General features: G+C 47.5%; 1 protein-coding gene across 3 annotated transcripts in view; it reads right to left on the bottom strand.

The window, feature by feature from the left end:
- Cad99C (cadherin 99C) overlaps window positions 1-25,102 on the bottom strand; it is a 224,519-nt gene that overhangs the window by 10,294 nt on the left and 189,123 nt on the right. For all 3 annotated transcript variants that reach the window (XM_050195647.2, XM_050195650.2, XM_055063323.1), the window contains exons 18-28: window positions 24,864-24,946; window positions 24,671-24,758; window positions 21,036-21,161; window positions 20,846-20,904; window positions 14,836-15,079; window positions 5,828-6,037; window positions 4,812-4,928; window positions 2,528-2,659; window positions 2,287-2,414; window positions 674-789; window positions 217-345 (exon numbers count right to left, since the gene is read on the bottom strand). In XM_050195647.2, coding sequence (XP_050051604.1) covers window positions 217-345; window positions 674-789; window positions 2,287-2,414; window positions 2,528-2,659; window positions 4,812-4,928; window positions 5,828-6,037; window positions 14,836-15,079; window positions 20,846-20,904; window positions 21,036-21,161; window positions 24,671-24,758; window positions 24,864-24,946 — 1,432 coding nt within the window. The remainder of the gene's footprint in view (window positions 1-216; window positions 346-673; window positions 790-2,286; window positions 2,415-2,527; window positions 2,660-4,811; window positions 4,929-5,827; window positions 6,038-14,835; window positions 15,080-20,845; window positions 20,905-21,035; window positions 21,162-24,670; window positions 24,759-24,863; window positions 24,947-25,102) is intronic.

The following is a 25,102-nucleotide window of genomic DNA, read 5'->3' as shown; positions in this document are numbered from 1 at the left end:
CAGTTATCAATACCGTTTCAATGAAACAAAGTTTTGGTACAGTCCATTTAAATCATTTCAAGTAATGCATTGCTCAATCGTTCAAGGCTACGTCACATTGGTCCATCGGATAAGTTATACTACAGCTTCGCTGGCCAACTACCTTCACAGAGAAGGCTGGAGCCCCATTTATTTTCATTCTATAACTAAGCAAAACATAGGACAGTTCCCACTCACCAAATACTCCCCCGATGGTATTTAGATGGACAGTCAAGAGGTATTTATTTTGCTCTTCGTAATCAAGATTTTGGTTTTGAACACGCACTTCACAGTCACGTTGTTCGTTGTCAAGTATGTAGAAATGTCCTGGAAATACAAAGTAAAATGTTAGCATGGTCACTGACACGCACGTGTAAAAAGGGACTACATACTCGGTATCTTAGTGCCGTTTAGAAAGCGCAGGGGCGCGCAAGGGCCTCATCAAGGAACTGAACAATAATAGATTGTGTCACGTCTCGCAAGCACATTTAAATGAACGCCTATAATAGAGGGCTGTAATTAAAGGTACAGCGGAAAAATATCTCACGCTTTCCTTAATAACGCGAATTTTTGTGGCTTTACTGCTGTTATTTGCAGCGTACAAATTATTAAGTAACAAACGGACTGAGAGATTTGTGTGCCACTGAGATCTTACCTTTCTCGTTTCCTGTGACGATCTGGCATTGAACAGGAAAATTTCCTCGCGGCTTGTTGATTATCGGCAAAGATTTGACCAAGGTGTTCGCCAAAGCGTTCTCTGGTACTTCGACCCTGAGAGAAGAAAACCATATCGGCTGATTAGTTCATTTTCAGTTGTTCTATCACGCACCGGTGCGTCATGCACAGCGTCTCATGACGTAATGCTTTTGCCTAGTCACTGCTGGACGCCAATGGGCCTTACAGCTTTGGTTTACATTAATCAGTTGTAATAACTTGAAATAGGCATCTGTCTCTACACAAAATGTTTGTCAAGACAACCACGCATTGTGAAGTGAGCGTCGTGAACTCACTTTCATCAAGATAGTACAAGTCCTCAGCGTGCCGCACACATTTTAGAGCGAAGCTCTTAGGCGCCCGCTCCTGCTTTGATCGTCGGCGTCATCGGAGCAACCGAGCGAATGAGCACAGCGAAGGATGAAAGAGCGAACGCGGAGTGCCGCGGGGGATGAAAGACGGCGATAGTGAAGAAAGCGCGAGGAGGGAAGCGGAGGAGGAGGGTATGGCGAAAGCGTGAGAAGAAAAACATAGTGCCGCGCAAGACGGGCTCTGCGGCGACGACCGCTACGAAATGGCGCCAGAGTAGCGCGCCGTCGTCTGTTCACCGATGACGCCATTGGTAAGACGTGCGGCGAGTGCGTCCACCGATACCATATATGGAAACAAAGCGCTGCATGAGCGCAGGTCGGTCACTTCGCTCCGTTTGCAATGTGCCGCGTGAGACAGATTTTCCGCGCCAGCCAATATGTCGCGAAATGTAAACACGTATAGAGCTGTGCTCAAATTTCGCAATAGGGAGTGTCGTAATCGTCGGTAATATTTTTTTTTTCAAATTGTGATGTGTTCCCTTCGTTTATATTTTAGAGCGAAGAGTCTGACGGACAAGGTGGAAACATGTTTCACTGGTTAATGTGTTTTCTTGGCGCAAGGGCAAGTTTTGACCAAAAAGCGCCAAACAGACGGAAACATCAAAAGTGAAGCTCACAGCTTCTGTGCAGTATATTAAGCGCAATGATAAGAGGTCAAAGATGATACCACATACAATAGTTCATCATGAAGGAAAGGCGACATTTCAATTTTTTTAAGGATACACGTAATTATGTCGATGTTTTTCACATGTCCAGATAATGCACGTTGACTCTTTTAGGTGAATAATTATTAGTAAGCGACGGGAATCACACTTTTCTTCCAGCAAACTGTCTTAGGTGCAGACGTATTGACCTTAGTGGCAGCACGCTGCATTTAGCCCGAAATTACCGATCGCGCAGCAGTCGCGCAGCCACTGCCGAAAGCCTTTGCATCGCTATATCATACCTGTCCATAACTTTTCCTCAGAGCTTCGAGACGAGCGAATGACGACGCGATAAGCTGAGTACTTGGCAGATGTTTCCCAAAATCTGTGATAGTTGCACCACCGACATTTCCCAGCGCAAGATGCACGGAACAATGCATTATTTTCATTCACCTGTCAGCCTTTGTGGTAAATCAAGCTGCACAAATCCTGCAAACACTACACCACTGTCGTATAGGCTCGAAGGGCTGTGCACTCACGTGTAAAATCCGTCGGCGAAACCAAGGCCAGAGTCGGGCGGCACTGTGGCAATGTGCTCCACGTAGACTGTGACGACCGCGGTAGCTGCTAGCGAGGGATCTCCGAGGTCGTTAGCTTGAACTTCGATCTGAAATAGTCAGTGTTATTTTTTAAAGAAAATAAAGCCTGTGGAATGAAACCCTCGCCGACTAGAGGCAATTTATTTTAAAATGCAGGTGCTTTTGGTGCAGTGGGGCTTACCCTGTACTCCGAGTCGGGCTCCTTCCTGAGATCGTCCTTGACTGTTATTACGCCACTGGTACTGTCTATGAGGAAGTAGAATGGTGCCCGACCTTGGCCGCTGATTTCATAACGCACTACGTTTCCAGGTGCCTGTTAGAGAAGGGGCCGTATCATTATGCAATTGTTCTAAAAATTTGGTCATAAACAAAATGCTGGGCTCATATTTTATGCGTAAGGAATTTCTATCAGGTTTACAAGAAAGGTAAAGGGTGTGCAATCGAGGTTTCAGTTTTTTCAAGTACCCTATATCTAATATTTATGAAGATTTCGTATACATTTTTCACCACACAATCTAAACAATGGCGCTACCCTTACGGTTAACAGTTATATAAACGAATTTTGACGTTATGTCCGCAGGCCTGGTATATTTATAAGTATGCAAGAAAAGAGATACCGTTGGTGCAGGTTTGCTAAAAAAAAAAGAGAAAAGTGCACGAGTACGTTTATAGTGTTGACGCAAACATACACGCCCAGTGCGGGTATGTGAGACGGGCCACTCATCATACTCAGTCTGCTTATGAATATTTTCAATAATATCACCATAACTAGCAAAGCAGCCTCTCCTATAGTTTAGTTTGGTTGTACGCACTAAGTACAGTACAATAAACACGCAAGAACTGTCAGTCAAATTATGCCGCATAAATCTAAGCATCGTTCGAAGGGTCAGATGGATTGTTTGTTATATAGGCAGTTATACTATGCTCAGTTGAATCGCTCTGTAAGTACACAATTGGAGCGGATTGGAGCGCCACACTGGTTACTGCAACACAGCTCTCCCTAAATGCAGCGGAAGACTTGCTGTTGTCGGGAAACAGGCTTTCTTTGTAAAAAAAGTTATAAAAGAGATACACTATGATGACCACCCCCCGCATAAGTTGCAAATCAACAATAACATTGCTTGCATTTATATTGATCTCCAATGTAAGCCCACGTCACCCTATTAAGCGGTTATGGCGGTCGGTCTGAGTTCTGCATGAACTATGCATACTGGAATATCAAGCACGCAATGATTTTAGTAATACTTGAATAAGTTCTCCCTCACTGTATGCTTCAAATCCTGCTACGCAGCACTCTGTCTTTTCGACGGAGGAAAAAGGACGTATGCAAATTATGATGACGTTGAGGTCACAACCAAAGACTTCTTTTTTTTAAGAAATATTACGGCACTATGCCGATAGCAGGGGCCATCGACAGCAAGTTGTGGCTTAGTTTTATATTTACGAAAAACTACAACTGTTTTTCGAAAGCTTCTGTATATCAAGATCCAAATGAATGATAGCACAATGTGTGCACATAGGGCTGTTTCAAAGCGCGTGCGAAGCTGTAAACTGCACTGCCACACTATATGGCCTGCAGATTATTCAGTCCCTCCCGATATGACCTGCAAGATAGTCGTGTGGTGCGGAATGCAAGTGAAGCAAAATTATATCCCCCCAACGCAGCCATTAAAAATGCGACAATGAGTGCGGGGTCAGCTAATCGTTCGCCAGACGGGCGGAAACCGGCCATAAAATTGGCTTAGGAAAACTGTGACCGTGCCACTACATCTATATACATGTACGAGTACTGAAGCATATAGTGATGCATGATGAGCTAATGTATGTCACTTTTACCCTTGTGTAAATTTGTCGGGCGTCGGCTTTGTTTATAATGGGTGTGGCTTTGACTAGGCTTCGTCATGCAACGAAGCTATAAAATGCACGATCGAGAATGCCGCTAAGTCCATTCAGGAAAAACATTTCACGCTTTAACCGACACTCGGCTTTCCACATCTAATGCGAAAATTCTTTACACGAGCTTTAGGCAGAACTGAATAGATCGCCAAACATTCTAGTCGCCACCATGTACTTAAAGTAATGAATAGTAAAACGAAGTTTACTTCCGAAACCTGTTCAAATCTCCCCGGAAGATTACACGCCGGAAAGACAAATAACTGTTGATGCAGCCGATTCAGGCGACAACAATACGGAAAAGCTTCGGCACGCAATTTTCGGCACCGGTCGCGCACACTTTCGTGGTATGCCAAATGAAACCGTTTTTTTTTTACATTATAACTGGAGGCTTAGAAGCGTTCCTGCATGGCACCGGTTTGTTGGGAACTTGGGTGAACCACACACACCTTCGTCCAGGGAAACGGCGCTCAAATGGAGCAATTGTGGAGCTTGCAGCGGGTTAAGTAGATCCATACGGCACGCAGAGACACCCATCAAAAGCAGGCAGAGGGCGATGGAAGCACACTCACCGATCCATCCCCATCCGTCGCCACCACCGTGGTCACGATGGTTCCCAGCGGCACAGTATCCTGAAGCCTGATCGGCAACGGCACGCTCGTGAAGCGTGGAGCAACGTCGTTCCGGTCCTGTGCAGGTGTAAAAACCAGATACACGCATGATTAAGGGGTTCTAAACATCAATTTTCCGCATTATATATTCCTGACCTGCAATATGTCTAAGTTCTCGTGTGCGAACCAGTCTGGCTTGTCGACGCATGCGAGCTTAGTTCATGGCAGAGGTTAACATTCACTGAAAGTTATGCGATCCCCTTGCTGATTGGCTTTGAGATGGGCAAAAGAAAGGAGAAAGGCAGACAGGTTCATCAGAACAAGAATCCCGTTTACTACCCTACGCCGGGGCACAAGGGAGGGGGAGGTATAGAGACAAGAAGGGAATCGAAAGAGGGTACAGGTACGCGATTGCAGCAAGCCTGGATCGCCGTACTCGAGCACAGCACAGGATCACGGGCAGCACGATGAACAACACAACGACAACTGAAGACGCCCCAAAAAAAACTCTTAGAATTCCATGCTTTGCATTTCTCACTGTAGTAATGTGCGAAAGTGTCAACCATATACGTTTAATTATGAGCAACTACTGGGTCTGACGTTCAGCCAATAATATAAAAGTTCGTCAGGTTCCCGTAGTGATTTTTTTTTTAAAGTACCGGCGACATGGCAAATGGCGAGCCGTGTCGCCTGCATGCCACTTTTTCGGGCACTTCATCAGCATTATTATTCTATCGGCATGCGATTTTACCATCAGCCTTCGAAAAGAACATAGGTTTCCGCACAAACGTGTACATATTTGCACGAGCAGGCACAACAGAAAAAAAGAAGAAAAAGGAAAGTGTTTCTGCTGACAGCCCAGCGGTTTCAATGCCGAGACGCCGCTAAACAAAACTAAATTTGTTTACATGTTCCACAGGCGGACGGCGTGCCCGATTTGTTTGAGGTGAATGTGCTCTGCCGGCCGGCGTTCTCACCTCGACGGCAACGCGCACGGTGCACGTGGCCATGGCATCGTTGGCGTCGTTCTCCAGAGTACCGATGATCAGCGTGTAGCTCGTCTTTTTCTCGTAGTCGAGGCCGGCGATCGTCCTCACGACACCGGTCACCGGATCTACGGAAAATAACGACTGGTCGCCTTCCCGGATGGTGTACGTGATGCTGGGAGTGCCGTCCGGATCAGTGGCCTGCGCGCAAACATCAATCGTCACGCGTCCATCTGCAGGAAATCGGTGTAGGCAGCGGTCTCTCTTCGCGAGGGTTGCCACATCTGGTGCTGCAATCGCTTCGAATCCGAGCGCGAATGAACCAGGCCTGTTACGGCGTGTTAATGTTACTGCTGCAGCTGCTTTGTCTGGGAAACACTCGAAAAAGTGCTGCAAAAATATTTTTTTTTATTATATGGTGCTTAGGGGGTGTTGTCGACAATAATTGGCGCCGACTACTCTTTTTCGCATAGAGATATGAAAATGAAGTATTAACTTAAAAGCATTAAAACTAAAAGTCATTTCCAAACCCGAATAACATTATGTCGAGCCACATGAGTGCACTAATGTCCACACAAAGTCTGGTCACATAACTATACTTAAATTAGGGCTCATAAGAATACACAAATTAGATTCCAACGAAGTTGCATGAGTCCAGGGATCGAATGGGCCAAAGTACGGTATGATTAATCACATAGAGTGAGCTTATCATTGATAAATACTCTACTCAATTGTTTCCGAGAATATAGCTCGCTTCTAGAAATCTTCGGAGGGCCATTAACGCGTGTCCTTGCCATAAATATGTTGGCCAAGCACCTCAGGTCTTCCCGAGACTGAAGGGCCTGCGGTCCAATTAGATTGAATCACGTGCTAAACGTGGTCTCTGCATGTCGTTTCAAGGAAATTCCAAGAGAAGATGCTATATATCCGCGCGGCCACAAATGGATTTTGGACTATCAACTCTTCAAATGTTGTGTAGAAAGTGTTTTGTAAACGCGGTACTGAGCCGCAGACGGCGAATGAGCGTCTCAAAGGCTCTGGTTATATAAAATGTGGACGAGATCGTAAATTGAAGCGAAGGGTCAATGTGAAATAAATCGGAAGATTTCGAGTTCTGATCACACAGTATAATTCTGCAACCACGGGCTGAGATCTGTCTTAGTATGTGCCGCAATGCACACCTTGTGTTAGAGGGAGACCAGATGTGACGTTGTTAACGCGCGCTTGTCCAGCAGCCTTGTCCGCTGCAACATTCCCAGAGATATTGCAGTGGCCAGGTATCCCTTCGAACATTATTGTCCGATCCTCTGCACTTCCTTTTGTGACTTTCTTTAGTGTCTCGTAAGCTAACTTCCTGTTTTGCGAATTGCTGATGTCGCCATGAAGTGACGACAAAGCTGTCTGCGAATCACAAAGGATGATTTTGTTCCCTTTTTGCATTAAATTCATGTATCGTAACAAAGACAATATTGCAAAAAGCTGTACTGTAGTTGACGGTGTCGTGTGAAACAGCTTAAACGTCTGTATTCGGTTCCATTCTGTAATGACAAAGACGGCTGTTGAAGAATTGGTTTGACAAGAACCGTCTGTGGACGCTTGAATATAACAAGGGTATGCAAAAATCGTGACGAAAGCGGCAAGCAGCACAGAGCCCGTCACACTTATGGAAATTAGACAATATGACGTTTGTTTATTTATTACGCGACATTCTCGTAATTGTACTTAGTATATTTCTACACAATTACATTTTGTAGATAATATTATTAGCATTAAGCACTTGAAGCAACATAGGCATCAGAGACATATAATATTCTGTTAACCCCAGGCAGTCGAAATTAACCCGGAGCTCACTACATGTCTCACAGGCCTATAGCGTTGCTTAGGTACGATAAACTCCATAAATCAATCAAATCCATGAGCCGATCCACATTTCACCAGGTACAGCCAGGTGTCATGGTACATTACCGCTTTATTTTCCTCCTTTATGCCGAGCACGTGTGTGCCCAATGTGTAAACGCGATTTAATTTTTTAGAGTTAAAGCTGTATATGACTAACCTTCCGTAGTTTTTTCGGCATCCGGCAACAGAAACGGACTTAGCGATTTCCAACAAACCCATATACAATGGGTTTCATTGGTTTGATTTGTGTATGATCACGTACGGGTGCAGTGCGGCGGCGCAGATGTCAAAATGCGGAACAGATTAGAACGCTGGCCGTGAAAAATAGCGTGACAGCAAGATTATTACATTATATAAGCAGGAGAAGTATCGGCGCTAAAAACAGGTGCGTTATCGATGGGGCGGACACATACAGTTCGTACCCCCGAAGAACAACATGCGCACGAGGAGTGCCGGAGGGAACAGCAACGAGAATGTAAACGGCGCCGGCGCGAGACGACCGCCAACGAAGAGCGTTCCCGCGCTACTGAACGAAGAGAGAGAGAGAGAAAACAAGGGTAGGAAAGGCAGGGAGGTCAACCAGAAACACATCCGGTTTGCTACCCTACACTGGGGGTGGGGGAAAGGGGAATAGAAAGAGGAAGAAAGGGAGAGAGGAAGCACTGAGTACGTGTGGGAGCGACACCATACACAAGGACACTATAAACGGTCTGTTAAGCCCGTGCACTTCAAGTACCGCACTAGTGCACGAATCGCTTTTCGAGCCAGTGACGGGTGTGGCCACGGTCCGAGTATCTTTGACTCGGTGAAACATCTCGAGTCCAGTCTGCGTAAAGTTGCCCGCAGAGAGAGGCGTTGGACATCGTAGCGAGGGCAGGTACACAATAGGTGCTCGATGGTCTCCTCGCACCCACAGGAGTCGCACATCGGGCTCTCGGCCATTCCCATACGGTAGGAGTATGCGTTCGTGAACGCCACTCCCAGCCACAAGCGACACAACAAGGTTGCTTCGCCGCGGGGAAGGCTAGATGGCAGTTGTAGCCGTAGCGTGGGGTCCAGTTTACGTAATCTGCAATTTAGGCCACTTGAAATCCAGAGATCTTGGGATTTCTTACGCGCAAGTTCGCAAAGTTTTCTGGCAGCGTCCGACCTCGCCAAAGGTGTTGGACGCGTCTTGGTATCTTCGTGGGCACACCGGGCAGCCTTGTCAGCTAGGTTGTTGCCGACGATGCCACAGTGAGCAGGAATCCACTGAAATATAATGTGGTGTCCACTTTCCAGAGCATGGTGGTGCAGTTCCCTGATTTCAGATGTCATTTGCTCGTAGGTTCTGTGACTTAATGCGGACTTGATGCTGTGAAGGGCTGCCTTTGAGTCACAAAATACGACCCATTTCTCTGTAGGCTCTTCGGTGATGTACATCATAGCGGCATGGAGAGCTGCAAGTTCTGCCGATGTAGATGTAGTCGTGTGCGACAATTTGAATTTAACTGTAACGTTCTTGGCTGGAACGACGAATGCGGCAGTTGAGCTGGTAGGTGAGGTGGAACCATCGGTATATATATGTATGCGGTCATGATACGTCTGGTGCAGTAATGTGAGCGTAAGTTGCTTCAGAGCCGGCGATGAATGATTGGACTTTTTTGTGATTCCAGGAATAGCAAAATTCACTTGAGGCTGTCGCAGGCACCACAGGGGAGAGGAAGGCTTCGCCGCCGGAGTAAATGATGCCGGTATGTACTGATGATGAGCGCTAATAACTCGTGAAAAGGTCGCTTGAGGTCTCTCTGCTGGTAGGGAGGCCAAATGATGGTCGGGGATCCTTGACAGATGGCGAATGTGCGCTCTGAGAGAGTCGACAGCTACATGTGTCTGGATTGTATGGTCTCCTGCGATGGCGATTGTCGCTGCTGTTGAGGTGCACCTAGGCAGCCCTAAACACGTGCGTAGGGCTTGACCTTGTATGCTCTCCAAGGCGCGAAAGTTCGTCTTGCATGCATTTGACAATACTGGTAGGCTGTAACGAAGGAGTCCGAGAAACAAAGCCCTGTACAGCTGCAACATAGAATGGACTGGTGTACCCCAGTTTTTCCCGCATAGAAATCGGAAGACCTGAGCAATGGCGACTAGCTTCTTCTTCAGATAGACGCAGTGAGGGCTCCACGAGAGGTTGCGGTCAATGATGACGCCCAGAAAGCGATGCGTCTTAACATAGAGTACAGCTTGACCATTGATCGTAACAGGATACGATGACATTTGTTTCCGCGTAAACCCAAGTAATGCGCACTTTTCAGTAGACACACTGAGGCCTTGCTCTCGGAGATAAGAAGCCGTCATGGTTGCCGCCCGCTGAAGCCTGGCTCTTAGCTGAGGGCGAGTCACCGCAGAGGCCCAGATGCAAATGTCGTCGGCGTATATTGAGACATGTACTGTCTGCGGTAGGTAATCCGCTAGTCCTACCAGGACGAGGTTGAACAAAATAGGGCTCAACACTCCACCCTGCGGCACACCACGGCAGATGGAATGGTCTGAAGTTGGGCCGTCTTCGGTCTGTAAGAAAAAACGCCTCTCAGTCAAATAGTCCCGAATCCATTGATACATCCGGCCACCAACTCCAACAGCCTCAAGTGAGTTTAGTATGGCCTCGTGGGCGACGTTGTCGTATGCTCCTTTTATATCCAGAAAAAGTGCCGCAGATAGGCGCTTGAGGCTTTTTTGATTTTGGACCCATGTTACGATGTCGATGACGTTGTCGATGGACGTGCGACCTCGACGAAAACCTGTCATGGCGTCCGGATAGATGTTGAAGCGTTCTAGGTACCATTCCAATCGAGCAAGAATCATTCTTTCCATCACTTTGCCGACGCAGCTCGAAAGCGCTATCGGACGATATGATGAGGTCTCAAGCGGAGACTTTCCAGGTTTCAGAATGGGGATCAAGCGGCTCGATTTCCATTGTTTAGGAACGGCGCCGTTCTGCCAAGATTCATTGTAGTAGTTGAGCAGCTCATCACGTGCGTCATGTCCAAGGTGGCATAGGGCAGCATACGTGATGCCATCAGGTCCTGGTGACGAAGAACGCCGGCAGGTCGCCAACGCAGCATCGAGCTCTTCGAGTGAAAATAGCACATTCATTTCTGGTACACGTGCCTCAGGGATGTCATTCAATGCTACGTCAGTAATGATGGCCACGGACCCAGCAACCCGTGCACAGAACTCTTCAGCCACTTGAAGTTCCGAGCGGAGTTGGTAGAGGGCCAGAGCAGCGAAGGGCTTCCTTTGATGCGGAGATGAGCGAAGACCCCTAACCGTTCTCCATATGTGCGAGAGCGATTTGCGGGGATCAAGCGACTGACAGAATGCTTTCCATCTCTTATCTTCCAATTTATCCATGCGACGCTGGACTTTCTTTTGTATGCGTCGTGAAGCCCTCAGATCCAAGACGGACTTCGTGCGCCGATACCTCCTCTCCGCTTGTCGGCGTGCTGCACGCAGCCTCTCCAGTTCCATATCCAAGTCTGTTCGCCTTGTTGACCTTGGAAGCGAGCAGATGGATGTTTTCAATGCTTCTGCGATTGCTTCTTCGATAGTGTGTGAGAGGCCTTCCCGACATGTGTCATCCATATCCTTCTGAAATTTTGACCAATCAACTGTACGCAAGGCAGTAGAGGAGCGTTGCTCAACTCCTCTAATCCTTATGTATGTTGGAATATGGTCGCTTCCATGTGTTTCTATGTCTGTAAACCATTGGACGCTCGAGGCAAAGCGCCGTGACACCAAAGTTAAATCCAAGCAGCTACTGTAGGTCGTCCCTCGCAGAAATGTAGGGCTGCCGTCATTCACGCAGCACAAATCATGGTCGGCAGCAAAGGAGGCAAGGCTCTTGCCTTTGGAGTCAATTTTAGTGCTTCCCCATAGCTGGTGATGCGCGTTGAAATCACCTGTGATAACCCAGGGGCCATTGTTCATTAGTAATATTTTCTTTAGTCGTGCACCGTCAAAGTGACCCGCTGGGGATATGTAGGCTCCAATTAGTGTAAATGACACATTCTTCTTTTGGACATTTACGCAGACATATTGGTTGTCGTCATGAGGCTCTATCGCATTAGCGACATATGTTAAGTCCGTGCGGATGTAGATGATCACTTTCGTGCTCGCACCGCATGTGGACGAGACGAAAGATTCATAACCGGACAGTCTGAGTGGAGTTGATGTATTTGGTTCGCAAATTACCAGTATGGGGAAGCGATGTGTGAAAATGAATTGGCGAAAGTCTGATATACGGGTCCTTAGACCCCTGGCATTCCATTGAAAGATCGACGCACTTTTAAGTTCAGTGCGGAAGGGGACTGTTGATCGAGCCATGATGCTTAAACGATGCTAGCAAGCACTGGATTTAGTGCATCCAGTATTTGCAGAGCGCTTCGAGCTGCTGGTGTTTGCAGCTTGTTCAGTATAATGCGCATTGTATTAATTAGCGATTGCAGCATATCAGCCACCTGCCTGTCGTGGTCGCACAAATCGCCGACAGTAGACGTCGGGGGTTGTCCAGCGAAAGCTTGCTGTGTGTCTGTTGGTGAATGTTGTCGTTTCGGTAGAGCCGGCCAAGATTCGGCAGATGCGGTCTTCTCAGTGGACTTGCTCTTCGCGGTCCTGTCCACATTGTCTGGCCTGGGCGGTGGAGGAGGAGAGCCGCAGAGCGAAGAGAAGGAACACCAGGACGTCCTCATCGTCAAGCACGCAAACAGTGAGACAGCCGCAGAGGCCGGACGCCAATACCATCATATTTGTGCCCCTGCTTCCCAACGTCAACATGAGGCTACTTAACAGGCAATCTGTGTCGATGTCACTGGAAGCCCTGGTGCCAAACGAAATATCGGACATTCGAATGAACACCCGAAAAAATCTTCTGGCGGTTGATGTCCAGCATGCGGCTGCTTTGACCACTCTACGCAGCGTAACGGACCTCGATGGCATTCAGGTGCGCTCTTACATCCCTCTGGGATCTGACGTAGTCACCGGTGTTATTTACGACGTAGACGTTGCTATCCTTAATAACGACTTGCCGATTCTTATCAAGCCAGCCAATGATGAGGTCATCGTTGATGTTAAGCGGCTAGGCAGTTCACGCTGCGTGAAAATAGCATTCAAGGGTAAATATATACCCTCGCATGTTAAGGTGGGACACTTCAGACATGCAGTGCGGCCTTTCATTGCGAAACCTCTTCAGTGCCGCAAATGCATGAAACTGGGACACGTGAGCAGCGTCTGCGAAAATCAGGCAGCATGCCCCCGCTGCGGAGAGCCCCACGCTGCAGATAAATGTGGCGCGACTGTAGTGAAGTGTTCCAACTGCGGAGGATCACATGAAGCTTCATCGAAGAAATGCCCACATATTAAGAAGGAAATGGCCATCTTGAAAGAGATGGCGAGAGATCATTCATCTCATCGCGAAGCCGCCGAAAAAATCAGGAAGCGACGTTCACGTCGCCGGCGCTCCTCAAGGAAGGCTCCTCAAGGAAGGCGCATGCCACTTCCTACGACACCACCTCCTCCTCCACCGCTACTGAACGAAAACGACAATCGCGAGCCCGGGCAGCGTATTTAGAATTGCTCGTAGGTACAACGGGGCGTGCCACTTTTGACGGAGCTCGACGTTTCTGCGCAGGCGCGAGTAAGAGCGGGCGCGAGAGAGAAAATCTGGGGGCTTTTGCTCCTTGAATATATGACTCAGCCTAGGCACTACGGAGGAGGTTTCTTAGATTGCGTTGTATTCGTTTGTCCCCTGACATGCCGGCATTGCGGAGTTCGGTCGAGTTGGTTTATACGCTCCGCCGCTGGCTGCCCGCGCGGTGAGGCAGTGGGCGCGGACGCCGCTTGGTGATCGCTGTGTCTGAAGGGACAATGTTCTGACTGGTGTTTTATAAGTCGCGGGTCGAATTTTTCGTCGCGACGATAGATCGGATTTTTTACAAGCACTGCTCCAGGAGGGCACATGTAACCGGCAAACGGAGGCCTCAGGAGAGCACCTGAGGTTATATTAAAGCAGGCGGCGCAGGATCTCCGGGGCACCCAAGCGGTAGCGGGGGGATCAAAGCTGGAAGCCGGGCGGCCCGTGGGTTGGGGCCGCAGAGGCCGAAGCGTGCCTGGGGGTGTTCGCATAAAACATTGGCTGTCCGCGATAGCGGACAGCCGATCTTATACTCCCCTGGCACGCGCAGGCCTCTGCGAGCCCCAACCCACGGACCAGTCCGGCTTCTAGCTTTGATATCCCCGTTGCCGCTTTGGTGTCCTGGAGGCGCCGCCAATAATGCGAAATAATGACACGTTGTTTTCATTAGTAAAAACATGATGGATTAAATATGATTGCGTCGAGCCGCCAACTTGCGATGCTAAGTTCAGCACAACCGCGCCCCGCGACATCTGCCGGCACGGCGCGCCTAGGGACAAGCGCATACACCGCGCCCCAAGGGACTCCTCCGTAGTACCTAGGCAGAGTCGTATTTTCAAGAATCAAAACTCCCCACATTTCCTCTCTCGCACCCGCTCTCACTCGCGCATGCGCGCAAACGTCCGTCGTCTCCGCAAGTTCCACGCCCCGTTGTACCTACGAGCAGTTGGAAATACGCGCCCGGGCACCTCCGAACGAGCAACGACGCCAGACTCGCAACGCAAAACTCTGTGAAGATGGAATGGCAGCGAAAGCACTTTGCTTTTCGTTTGAGAGCTTTGACTGTCGTCAGCTTTCGTTGCCATTCCATTTTCACAGAGTGGAATGGTTGTCATTTTTTATGCCTCGTCAAGGTACAGATTTCCACTTGTTCTCCGATACCGCCCTAGTTCTGGTGGAGAAATTAAAGTTTGATTGATTGATTGATTGATAATCAGCGAATAACTGATAGATGCTATACTATGGATCATCTGCGCATGACAGCATTGGAACCCAAACCACTGACATGCAAGAAAATTAAGAAATGACAAGAAAACTGCTTCTGCTGTTTCTGCTGCTGCCGGTGTTTGCCTTTTTCTATTTGCCGCGCTGATTTAAAATCACAGTGCTGCTTCTGCTATGAACTGTGGATGGTCTAGCGTATACGCACCTTGACCTGGACAACGTTGATATTTTCCTGGTTCTCGGGCACCGCGGTCTCGTAGAAGGCGCGCTCAAAGTACGGCCTCTCGTCCTGCACGTCCTGGACACGCACCGTGACGCTGACGGTGGTGATGCGCGCGTCAGGCGCCTTGTCCTTGGCCGTCACGACGAACACATGTTCCCGCTGGCGCTCGTAGTCCAGCGCGCGGCGGGTCGTCACCTCGCCCGTCTGCTCATCGATGCCGAAGTCGCTGCGACATCACAAGCCTTAGAGTACGTTCCTCTCACACAATTTACCACATTTACGGACTTTTCTTCAAAAAGTGGCGTTCTACTTGATTGTGGAGACACTCACCATCAGCGAGGCTTAAAAGGACTCTAAATAGGTATATTAAGTTAAACGTCATCACTAAATTTTGCTTCTAATATTCATAAAAGGTCACTCTTCCAGGAGAATGGACTTGTTAAGCCAGAAAAGAAGCAAAAGCGAAGTACGCGTAACAATGACACCTTGAAGTTCCCTCACTAGCTTCCCGTGACTTCATGAATCTTGACAGAGTCTATTCGCATCAAGTTAAGTGTTTATCAATAAAGAAACGATACATTGCGTTATAGAGGAACCAAACACCCCGCCTAGAAATCTTCCAGAGATTTTTCAGAGCAAAAGTGGCTCAAACGGGCCAATATATATGCTTTGAAATAGGTTACGTATACTGGCGCATTGGCTAGAGCTCTAAATTCAAGAAGACAAACTTTGAACTTCGTCTTCTCCGCTAGTAAACAACCATTCTCTGTCAAATAAATGCAAATGAGAGAGAGAGAGAGAAATGATAAATGAAAGACATGGCGGTTAATCAGGACTGTTACAGAGTTTCTGTGGCTAATTTTTGTTTTCTTGATTTTGTACACAAATTTTGAAAGGGGTGCAGACCCTTGTCAAACCGAACTGATTTCGGTTTTTGTCTGTACCGCCTACACCATGTATGGATGTGAAATAAATTTTGATCTGATTTGATTTAAGCCCGGCTGCCAACGCCGCACTGGGGAAGGGAAAATGTGAGGGAAAGATTTAGAGAAGAAGAGAAAATCCACTGTGCATATCATCGACGTAGTAACATTCATCTGCTCTGTATCACTGACAGTCACTCGGTCTGGATCACGTACGGTTACTCTATTCGGTAGCTTTCCAAAATCGCAGCAGCGCTTTTGTGGCCTGTTGTAGCTGTGATATGCGAGGCCGTGGTCCCATGATCTTGTTCAAGGTGAATAGTTTTCTATCCAACTGACTTATAACTGTGCAGATGTCATGCATTTCATTTTCCAAAACATGGAAAGTAGCATAGTAGGTGTTCTGTAGTCTCCTCGACACCGCAGGTATTGCACTCGGCGCTATCAGCCGTTCCAATCAAACATCTATGTGCATTGGTGAACAGTATACCCAGGCATAAGCGGCACAGCATTGTTTTCTCACTTTGCGGAAGCCCAGAAAACAGCCGCAGTTGCATACATGGGTCCAGAGAATGCAGTCGATGCTGGGTGAATTCAGGTGTGTGCCACTTCTCCAATGTCATGAAATGCGCTAGCTTGCTTAAGTACTTAGCTGTGTCAGTCCTCGATAAAGGTACAGAAACAAATTTAGTTCCTTCGTGTGCTTTCCTAGCATCTTCGTCGGCGAGGTCGTTGCCGGAGATACCACAATGACCCGGCAGCCACTGAAACATGACGTGTCTTTTCGCGATAATATGATGGCGCGTTTCTCGTATCTCCGTCGCGAGTTGTCGACAGGACTTGCGACGACAAGCTGACAAAACGCATGGTATGGCCTCCTTTAAGCCGCCGAATATTGACCACCGTTTCGCCGCTTGTTCGTTAATATAATCAACGGTGCTTCGGAGGGCAACAAGCTCCGAAACGGTCGATGTTGTGGCGTGAGAAATCTTGTATCTGATGCTTATCGATCGTGACGGTATAACAACTGCACTGGTGGAGCTGGTCTGAGTGGAAGAGCCATCCATATATATGTGAACTTGGTCAAAGTAGAAAGTATGCAAACAATTCAGAGTTGCTTGCTTCAAGGCCAAGGTAGACAGGCCAGTCTTCTTTATTATTCCGGGAACAGAAAGGCGCACTTCATGTTATTTTAAACACCACAAAACTGGCGGTGAACGTGCCCATGGTGTGAAGCCCGCGGTGGAGAGGCACGATGAGTCTGACTTTCTTGGATAATGACGCCTGTGGTCGTCGTTCCGGCAGGCGAGCAACATAGCCTGATTGCACCCGTGAAATGTGGTGAATGAGCTCTCTAAGCCTGTCTGTGGTAATGTAAGTCATGATCGGATGGTCTTGAGCCATTATAGCTGTTCCTGTTGTTGAGACGCGCAGAGCCTGTGCTTGCACGCTCTAAAGTGCTCGAATATTTGACTTGCAAGTTTTAGAAAGCACGGGAGAGCTGTAGCGCAAGAATCCAATGAAAAGTGTTGGGTACAAGTGTAGCATGGAGCCCGTTGATGATCCCCATGTTTTGCCGGCGATGAAACTGAAAACGTGGACAATAGATGGAGCGCTCAGGTTGTCCACTTGAAGAAGACGTTCACAAGTCTCGGTCAACAGTAACACCTAAAAACCGATTATTTTTCTTGTAGGACATAGGGTGGTCAATGATGCATACTGGATAATGCAAATGAACTCTTGAAAAAAGTAAACGATTGGTCTAAATTGATGATGGGTTGCTTTTTGGCGAAAATATATTCAGATATAGATCCATCTTGGCCTTTTTCTTTAGTTTTTAGTGTAGTTTAGAAAGTTTATAAAACGGTTTTTCATTATACGTGAAATAGAACAAAGCTACGCGAGCAATAGATGCAGCACACACTGCGGGTTGGTTCGGGCGAGCGTATTTTTTTTTCCCGTCTGTATTTTATGTTGCAGCTCACCTATTGACTGCGAAGATGTTATTCGTCAGTATGAGCTCGGAGGATGTGCTAATCCGGTGTACAGTATGGTAATAATACAGCAAAGTTAATATAACTGGTGCATCCTTTTCACCGCCATCAGAAAGAAGTGCTTAACATGATACGTCTGGCCTACTTTTATAAATCAAAATATCAGTCTGTGGGTCCTTATGCAATATGTCGGCAATATCGGTTGAAGTGCGTGTTTCCTTTAATAGTGGACCGTACTGTACGTTAGACTTATTGCAAACCGAGTTATGTTATGAAAGACGGCTACAGTTTTTCTTCATCTGAATTTGTCCTTGTCTCTACCGAACTGGCGCAGGGACTAATCCGAGCCTGTATATTTTCAATAGAGGCCACCTTGGTTTCTTGTACTGGGCTTCAAATGGTACAAGTGCTTTGGAGAGAGAGAAAATGATAAATGAAAGGTAGGGAGGTTAACCAGGACTGAGCCCGGTTGGCTACCCTACACTGGGGAGAGGGAAAGGGGGACGGAAAGATTAAAAGAAAAGAGAAAGTCCACTGGAGATATCAGTCGGTCACTCAGTCCGGATCACAGACGTTGACTCAGTCCGGTCGCTTTCAAATATCGCAGCAGCGCTTTTGTGGCCTTTTGTAGCTGTGATATGCGAGGCCATGATCCCAAGATCTTGTTCAAGGTGAACGGCTTTCCATCTAGCTGATTGAGAGCTGTGCAGAGGTCTTGCCTTTCATTTTCATAAGATGGGCAGTAGCACAGTAGGTGTTCTACGGTTTCCTCGACACCGCAGGCATTGCACTCGGCGCTATCAGCCATTCCAATCAGAAATGCATAAGCATTTGTGAATGCGACGCCCAAACGTAAGCGGCACAGCACTGTTTCCTCATTTCGCGGAAGACCTGGTAACAGCCGCAGTTGCATGTAGGGATCGAGGGAAAGCAAGCGATGGTGAGTGAATTCAGATGTGCGCCACGTCTCCAATGTCAAAGAGTGCGCTAGCTTGCCTAAGTGTTGGGCTGCGTCGGTCCGCGATAAAGGTATTGAAACAAGGGTTGCTCCCTCGTGAGCTTTTCTAGCAGCTTCGTCAGCGAGGTCGTTGCCGGAGATACCGCAATGACCAGGCAGCCACTGAAACACGACGTCGTGTCCTTTCGCGATCATGTGATGGTGCATTTCTCGTATCTCCGACACGAGTTGTTCACATGACCCGCGACGAAGAGATGCCAGAAGACATTGTAAGGCCGCCTTCGAATCGCAGAATATAGCCCACCGATTAGCCGGTTGGTTATTAATATAATCAACGGCACCTCGGAGGGCAACAAGCTCCGAACTAATCGATGTTGTCAAGTGAGAAATCTTGTATTGGATGCTTAGTGAACGGGATGGTATAACCACTGCGCTGGTGGAGCTGGTCTGAGTGGAAGAGCCATCCGTATATATATGTACTCGATCAAAGTAGAAAGTGTGCAAACAATCCAGAGCTGCTTGCTTCAAGGCCAAGGTAGGCAGGTCGGTCTTTTTTCTTATCCCTGGAATCGTAAGACGCACTTGAGGTTGTTTTAAACACCACAAAGCTGAGGTTGAACGTGCAGAGGGTGTGAAACCCGATGGTAAGGAGGCACGATGGATGTTGACCTTGTTGGAGAAGGACGCCTGTGGTCGTCGTTCTGGCAGGCACGCAAGAAAGCTTGACTGCATCCGTGAAACATGACGAACATGGGTTCTAAGCGTTTCGGTGCTAATATAAGTTGTGATCGGATGGTCTTGAGCGATTATAATGGTTCCAGCTGTCGAGGCGCTGCGCGGAAGGCCTAGGCAAACACGTAGTGCCTGTGCCTGCACGCTCTGAAGTGCTCGAAGATTTGACTTGCATGTTTTAGCAAGCACGGGGGAGCTATAGCGTAGGAATCCGATGAACAGTGCTCGATATAACTGTAGCATGGAGCCCACTGACGATCCCCATGTTTTGCCGGCGATGAACTTGAAGACGTGAACAATAGATGTGAGCTTCTTCTTTAAGTGGGCAACATGAGGGCTCCAAGTGAGGTCCCGGTCTACAATGACGCCCAAAAACCGGTGATTTCTCTTGTAGGAGATAGGCTGACCATTGATGCATACTGGATAAGGAGTCATCGTTTTTCGCGTAAAAGCGACTAATGCACATTTTTCTGTTGAGATGGTAAGGCCTTGTGTGTGAAGGTAGTCAGATGCCTGTGTTGCTGCTTTCTGTAGCCGTGCGCGAACCTGCAGGCGAGTGACCGCTGATGTCCAGATGCAGATGTCGTCGGCGTAGATTGAAACACTCACTGTTTCCGGTAGGGATTCGGCCAGCCCAAGAAGCGCGAGGTTGAAAAGAATAGGGCTTAGAACACCGCCCTGGGGAACGCCTCGGCATGTGTAGTGGTCGGTAGTCGGACCATCTTCCGTTCGTACGAACAAGGACCTTTGTGTCAAGTAGTTACTGACCCATCGATATACTCGCCCTCCTAGTTCAATTGTCAGAAGTGCGTCTAGAATGGTTTGATGGGAAACGTTGTCGTAAGCGCCTTTCACGTCAAGAAAGAGCGCTACTGATAATCGCTTCCGAGATTTTTGTTGTTCCACAGATGATACGAGATCGATGACACTGTCAATCGATGAACGACCGCGTCGAAATCCCGCCATAGAGTCAGGGATTGGAGATATTAATGCAACCACTGGGGACATCACCACTGCTTTTTTCTTGACTGCTGCAGCTTCCTTTGTGTAAAGTTTGCTGTGGGGCCTAGACTCACTCTGTGTAGCTAGAAATATACCCAGTACTTTAGTTATCTGTCCTTTAATTTTACTAGTTGCACCAAAAGAATAAAACACCCGATCCATGAGCAGTGATAATGAAAAAGCTTACTCTAAATTCTAAGAGAGATATGGCATTCGAACGTTTGTTCTTTATAAGTGCGAGAAACAACCGGGAAGATGTGGTCCCGTAACACTGGATTTATTATATTTCCAGTAAACGTTGACTCGTGTTCCTACTTTGTGCAAGCGTGCCGCGGTAATTGTTTGCACAAACAAAAAATTACGAAGCTATTTTTTTAACTCACCCATTTCCGGCAATCGTGTAATAAACTTCTCCGTTGGCGCCGACGTCTTCATCTCGGGCCTATTGTACAAATTGGGGTGGAGAGAGCGCACGTCACTTGTACGGTTCGGCAAAAGAATGTTATTCTTAGCGGCTGATTCGCAAGAAAAATGTTTCGCAGGCGACAGGCAGGCACGCGCGGTGATGCTCACCTGGACAGTCCCGACGACAGCACCAGCCTTCCCTTCCTCGACGGTGAAGTTGTAGCTGTCTTGCACGAAAACGGGATTCTGGTCATTTATGTCTGTTACGGCTATCTTCACTGTTGCCAAGTTGAACTGCAAATATCAATCAAAGCCACCATTTTGAAATTAGTAATGCACTTTAACTGATGACTTTACTACTATATGCATGCATATGCAGACAATAGTATTGCTTACTACAGGCCCCTCTCACCGCATATTGCAGTTGTCTTAACTTAAGAGGATGCAGCTGCAGAGCGGGCGCACAACAACGAGGAAACAATAAATATTCTAGCAGCGAAGTCCGTCTCCTGCTGAGACATATATCCTGTGGTCTCAGCAAAAACACCTAGTTTGGTAAGCAGTCTAAATGTTCCGAGTTATTCCTTAAGGCTCACTCACACTAGGCCGACCCGACACCGATTTCCGTCTGCCGACTGTCGCGACAGCGTTTTTTTTTTTTCCTTCGTGTCGGTGCCTCTGTCAGACTGTACCGACGTCGACAATCTGCCGACGGTCGGCGAACTCGGCGTCGGTACAGAGTGACAGAGCCGCCGACAGGAAGGAAAGAAAACGCTGTCGCCGACAGTCGGCAGACGGAAATCGGTGTCGGGTCGGCCTAGTGTGAGTGAGTCTTTAGTGATCCAGATATTGGAATGTCAATCCCGCCAAATCTGAGGCATAACATAAAATTTGAGACTTTGTGGCACCGCCTGCGGCTGGGTAGAGCTTATAAGCGGCACCTTTTGTGCAGGAAAAAAAAACGCTTTTCAAGCTCGCAGTTCCTTTGTGGCCGCATAAACGAAGATGTACACCACCTCCTTCTCGACGAAAACTGCAAGGCGGACACTGAGGGCAGATTTGATGCATTATATGGACGACCATTCGCCCTGAGAAAAAATACTTGTTGGTTGAATTTATTTTTTCCTAGAAAATACGAACGTCTTGGGTTTATACTAAATCTTCTTGTGATGCGGGTGAAAGTCTAAGTTAGTTATACGATACTTACTAGTTACATGGCATGCTGTGGAACTACTACCCACTCATCTGCAAAACTGTTAACCGTCTGTTTTTACGGACAACTTCAAGTACTTGTGTTAGCTTATAGAACTGTGCCTGCTTATGCATGCTTGCACACGTTTGTGCGTCTTCTTGTAGAATTTATATTTCCTGTGGCTTCCTGGGCTCCCCTGCAAAGCTTTTATGTTTTCGTGATCTTTGACTTTATTCAGTGTTTTTCGATGCGGTTCGTGATTTCATTTTGTTTGCCATGCAACAAGGAGTTGCCGGTGCAACCTAAAGACGCCAGCCTCTCCTGTAGTATCGTCTTATTAAAAATGGATATTTTATACTCCGATATCTCTATTCAAGTACATGTGAAACGTAAAAAGCTCCCATTAAACCATTGCTAAACCGATTTGAAGGGAATTTGCTGAAATTGAGAGAGAAAGCAACGTTCCAGAGATTTTCAATTACAGCCTTAAATTTTTCACAATGAGTGCCATAAATAATTAAATTTTAAAGAAATTGATGCTAGACTCGACCTTTACAACTCTATAAGTGAGCACCAAGTATATAGATATCGAAACTCTGTAAACTGCATCTGTTAGAGCATCTGAAGGGGACGAATATGATGTATTAGTATACCACTTCAGTCAAATTGCTATATCGTTTGCGATGGCATTTGCAAAAGTCATATTCAGAAAAGTCAGATCAATTACAGAGTTGTGCGCATCAATTTCGCTCTCTTCAGGTGTCTCAATAGAGTCGGTTTGAGGTGTAATATATGCATTGCTTCAAAATTGATGCTTCAGCATTTTTTCACGATGTCCGGAACTTTTGCAAAAACAAATAATGGTCTAAAGAAGACAAGGGTACTCCAACTAATAAATGCAACGAGTCTCACCAAATTTCGCGAAATAGATGTTGAATAAAATGCCGTTTCCGTTACCCTTAGGCGGGAGCTCCTGCGGCAAGTTTCCTGTGAAAATGATTGAATTGCGACAGTAGTTATGAGCTCGAATTTTTTTTGTCTTTCCCTTTACGTTACGTCGTCGTTGTTGTGCCACCTCCTCAGCGCTTTCATCACCGTATGGTGACTAAGAAAACATTGCCCACCACAACCACTGGAAATCAAACTCACGCAACTACGACAATATGCAGCTCGGGAGCTGGAACTCCCAAAGGGAGGTTATCTTTACAGCACGTGCCACGTGGGCCCGCTCTGCGTATGCTCCACCCAGCCATGAACATAAACTTAAGTATAACCTCGAAATGAATATTTTACAGTAAAGCGAATTCGCAGTAACAACACGTCCTCATCCATTGGTCTGCGGCCGCTAAAGTGGCATCTACCTCCCCCCCCCCCCTTCCCGTGCTGTGTATCGTATGACTCCGCTCCCATTGGCAGAAATCCTCCGTGTCAGGCCTGGTGGTGAAGCATAGAAAAAAGATCAAGTACTGCAGAAGTCAAATGAGGGAAATGCTGTACAGTTTTATACGAACGGCCCGTCTCCGTAGCTAGGCTACACCTGGCTGGGCGAAGCATACGCAGAGCGGTCACATGTGGCACGTACAGTAAAGATCACTTTCAAACCCCAAGACCACTGCGCTAGCATGTAGCTACCACTCGTGCCAGTTTGTGGGGTGTATGTAGCGTGCGCGACGCAAACGAAGAGATTTGTGGCGTCAGCGCGTGTGTTTTGCAGCCAAGAGCCGTCAAAACATTCACGCAGCATACGAGTAGCTGGTGCGATATCCAGCCGTGGCTCGCAGCGTGGCTGTCAGCGCAAGGGGGGTGCTATCTTGCTGCAAGTGTCCACCTAGTGGACATTTCCATTTCGTCTGCTCATAAAGTGCTGATTGGCTAGGAGCGGCTGTCTCCTTCTGACGCGTACCCCAGCCCCGACAATCAGCACTTCAGCAGCAGACGAAATGGACATGTCCACTAGGTGGACACTTACAGAATAACCTTCCAGCCCCATTCTCAATGTTCCTTTCGCAAAGGCTTCATTGTCTTAGGTATCAATTAAGTGTCGTCATATCGCTGTCGTCATGTCGCCGTAGTCGTGCCATCGTCTTCTTGATGCCGTCACCGTCTCTTTGCTGTTGTACGAGCAGTTGGAGGAGTTTTCCAGGCCTGCTATAGAGTTTTGCACAAAGTTCGGGACGTTCGGGGTTCGGGGCAGGGGACAGTGCCTGTGGTCTCAGCAGATAGAGTTCAGAGCAGGAAGAATCACTGAAGCCTGCTTATTTACTCTTTTTTTCGGCAGCACTGAAGTACGCAATGTCTGTAAATTTATCCCACCAAAAGGTGTTAACGTGACGGTGCGTATACGATGCCTATGCGCAGATATTTTGCACTGTCTCACGTCTCTTCCTTAAAAAGCCGTCGCTTTACTTTCCGCACCCTTGTCATGCGTTGAACGCTGACGCATTATGCGTAGCCAAAGTCAAAGTCAACAAGCATCGTTTCTCCCAGCCTCGTCTTTCGTATACATTGCGGAAAGCCTATAATATGAACTAAATGCATAAAATTAAAAACTTCACCTCCTATACCGACTCCTATGCGTCACCGACATGTGTATCTAGCGAAGTTGCCTTACCAAATTGTTCCTATCTTCTGCTTTGACCTGCAGGGTGTACGAGGCCACTTCCTCTCGGTTGAGGGTTTTGGCGACCGATATTGTCCCACTGCAAACGGAGAGGCCACGCGCACATAGCAACAGTCAGGTCGACCAACATGCATATAGAACAGCGGGCACCGTATGGGGGCATGCGCTCGGTTGATTCGCTTACCTCGATGAATCGACGGTGAACACGCCTTTGTCGTTCCCTTCGACGATCGAATATGACACATCGTCTCCCTCGGGGTCAGTTGCCTTCGCGAAGGAATAGAGCAAAGCAATTTCAGACTGTATTTAAAAAATGAATTGCGCATCAAGGCATATTGTTGCAAAGACAAATATTGAACAGACTACGGTGCCGTAATAAAAGAGCTGCAATCGGGCCCTTGATTATGGTTACATCGGTAAACT

The sequence above is a fragment of the Dermacentor andersoni genome, chromosome 1 (genome assembly GCF_023375885.2).
Source record: "Dermacentor andersoni chromosome 1, qqDerAnde1_hic_scaffold, whole genome shotgun sequence".
Classification (NCBI taxonomy): domain Eukaryota; kingdom Metazoa; phylum Arthropoda; class Arachnida; order Ixodida; family Ixodidae; genus Dermacentor; species Dermacentor andersoni.
This window is presented reverse-complemented; position numbering and strand designations above follow the sequence as displayed.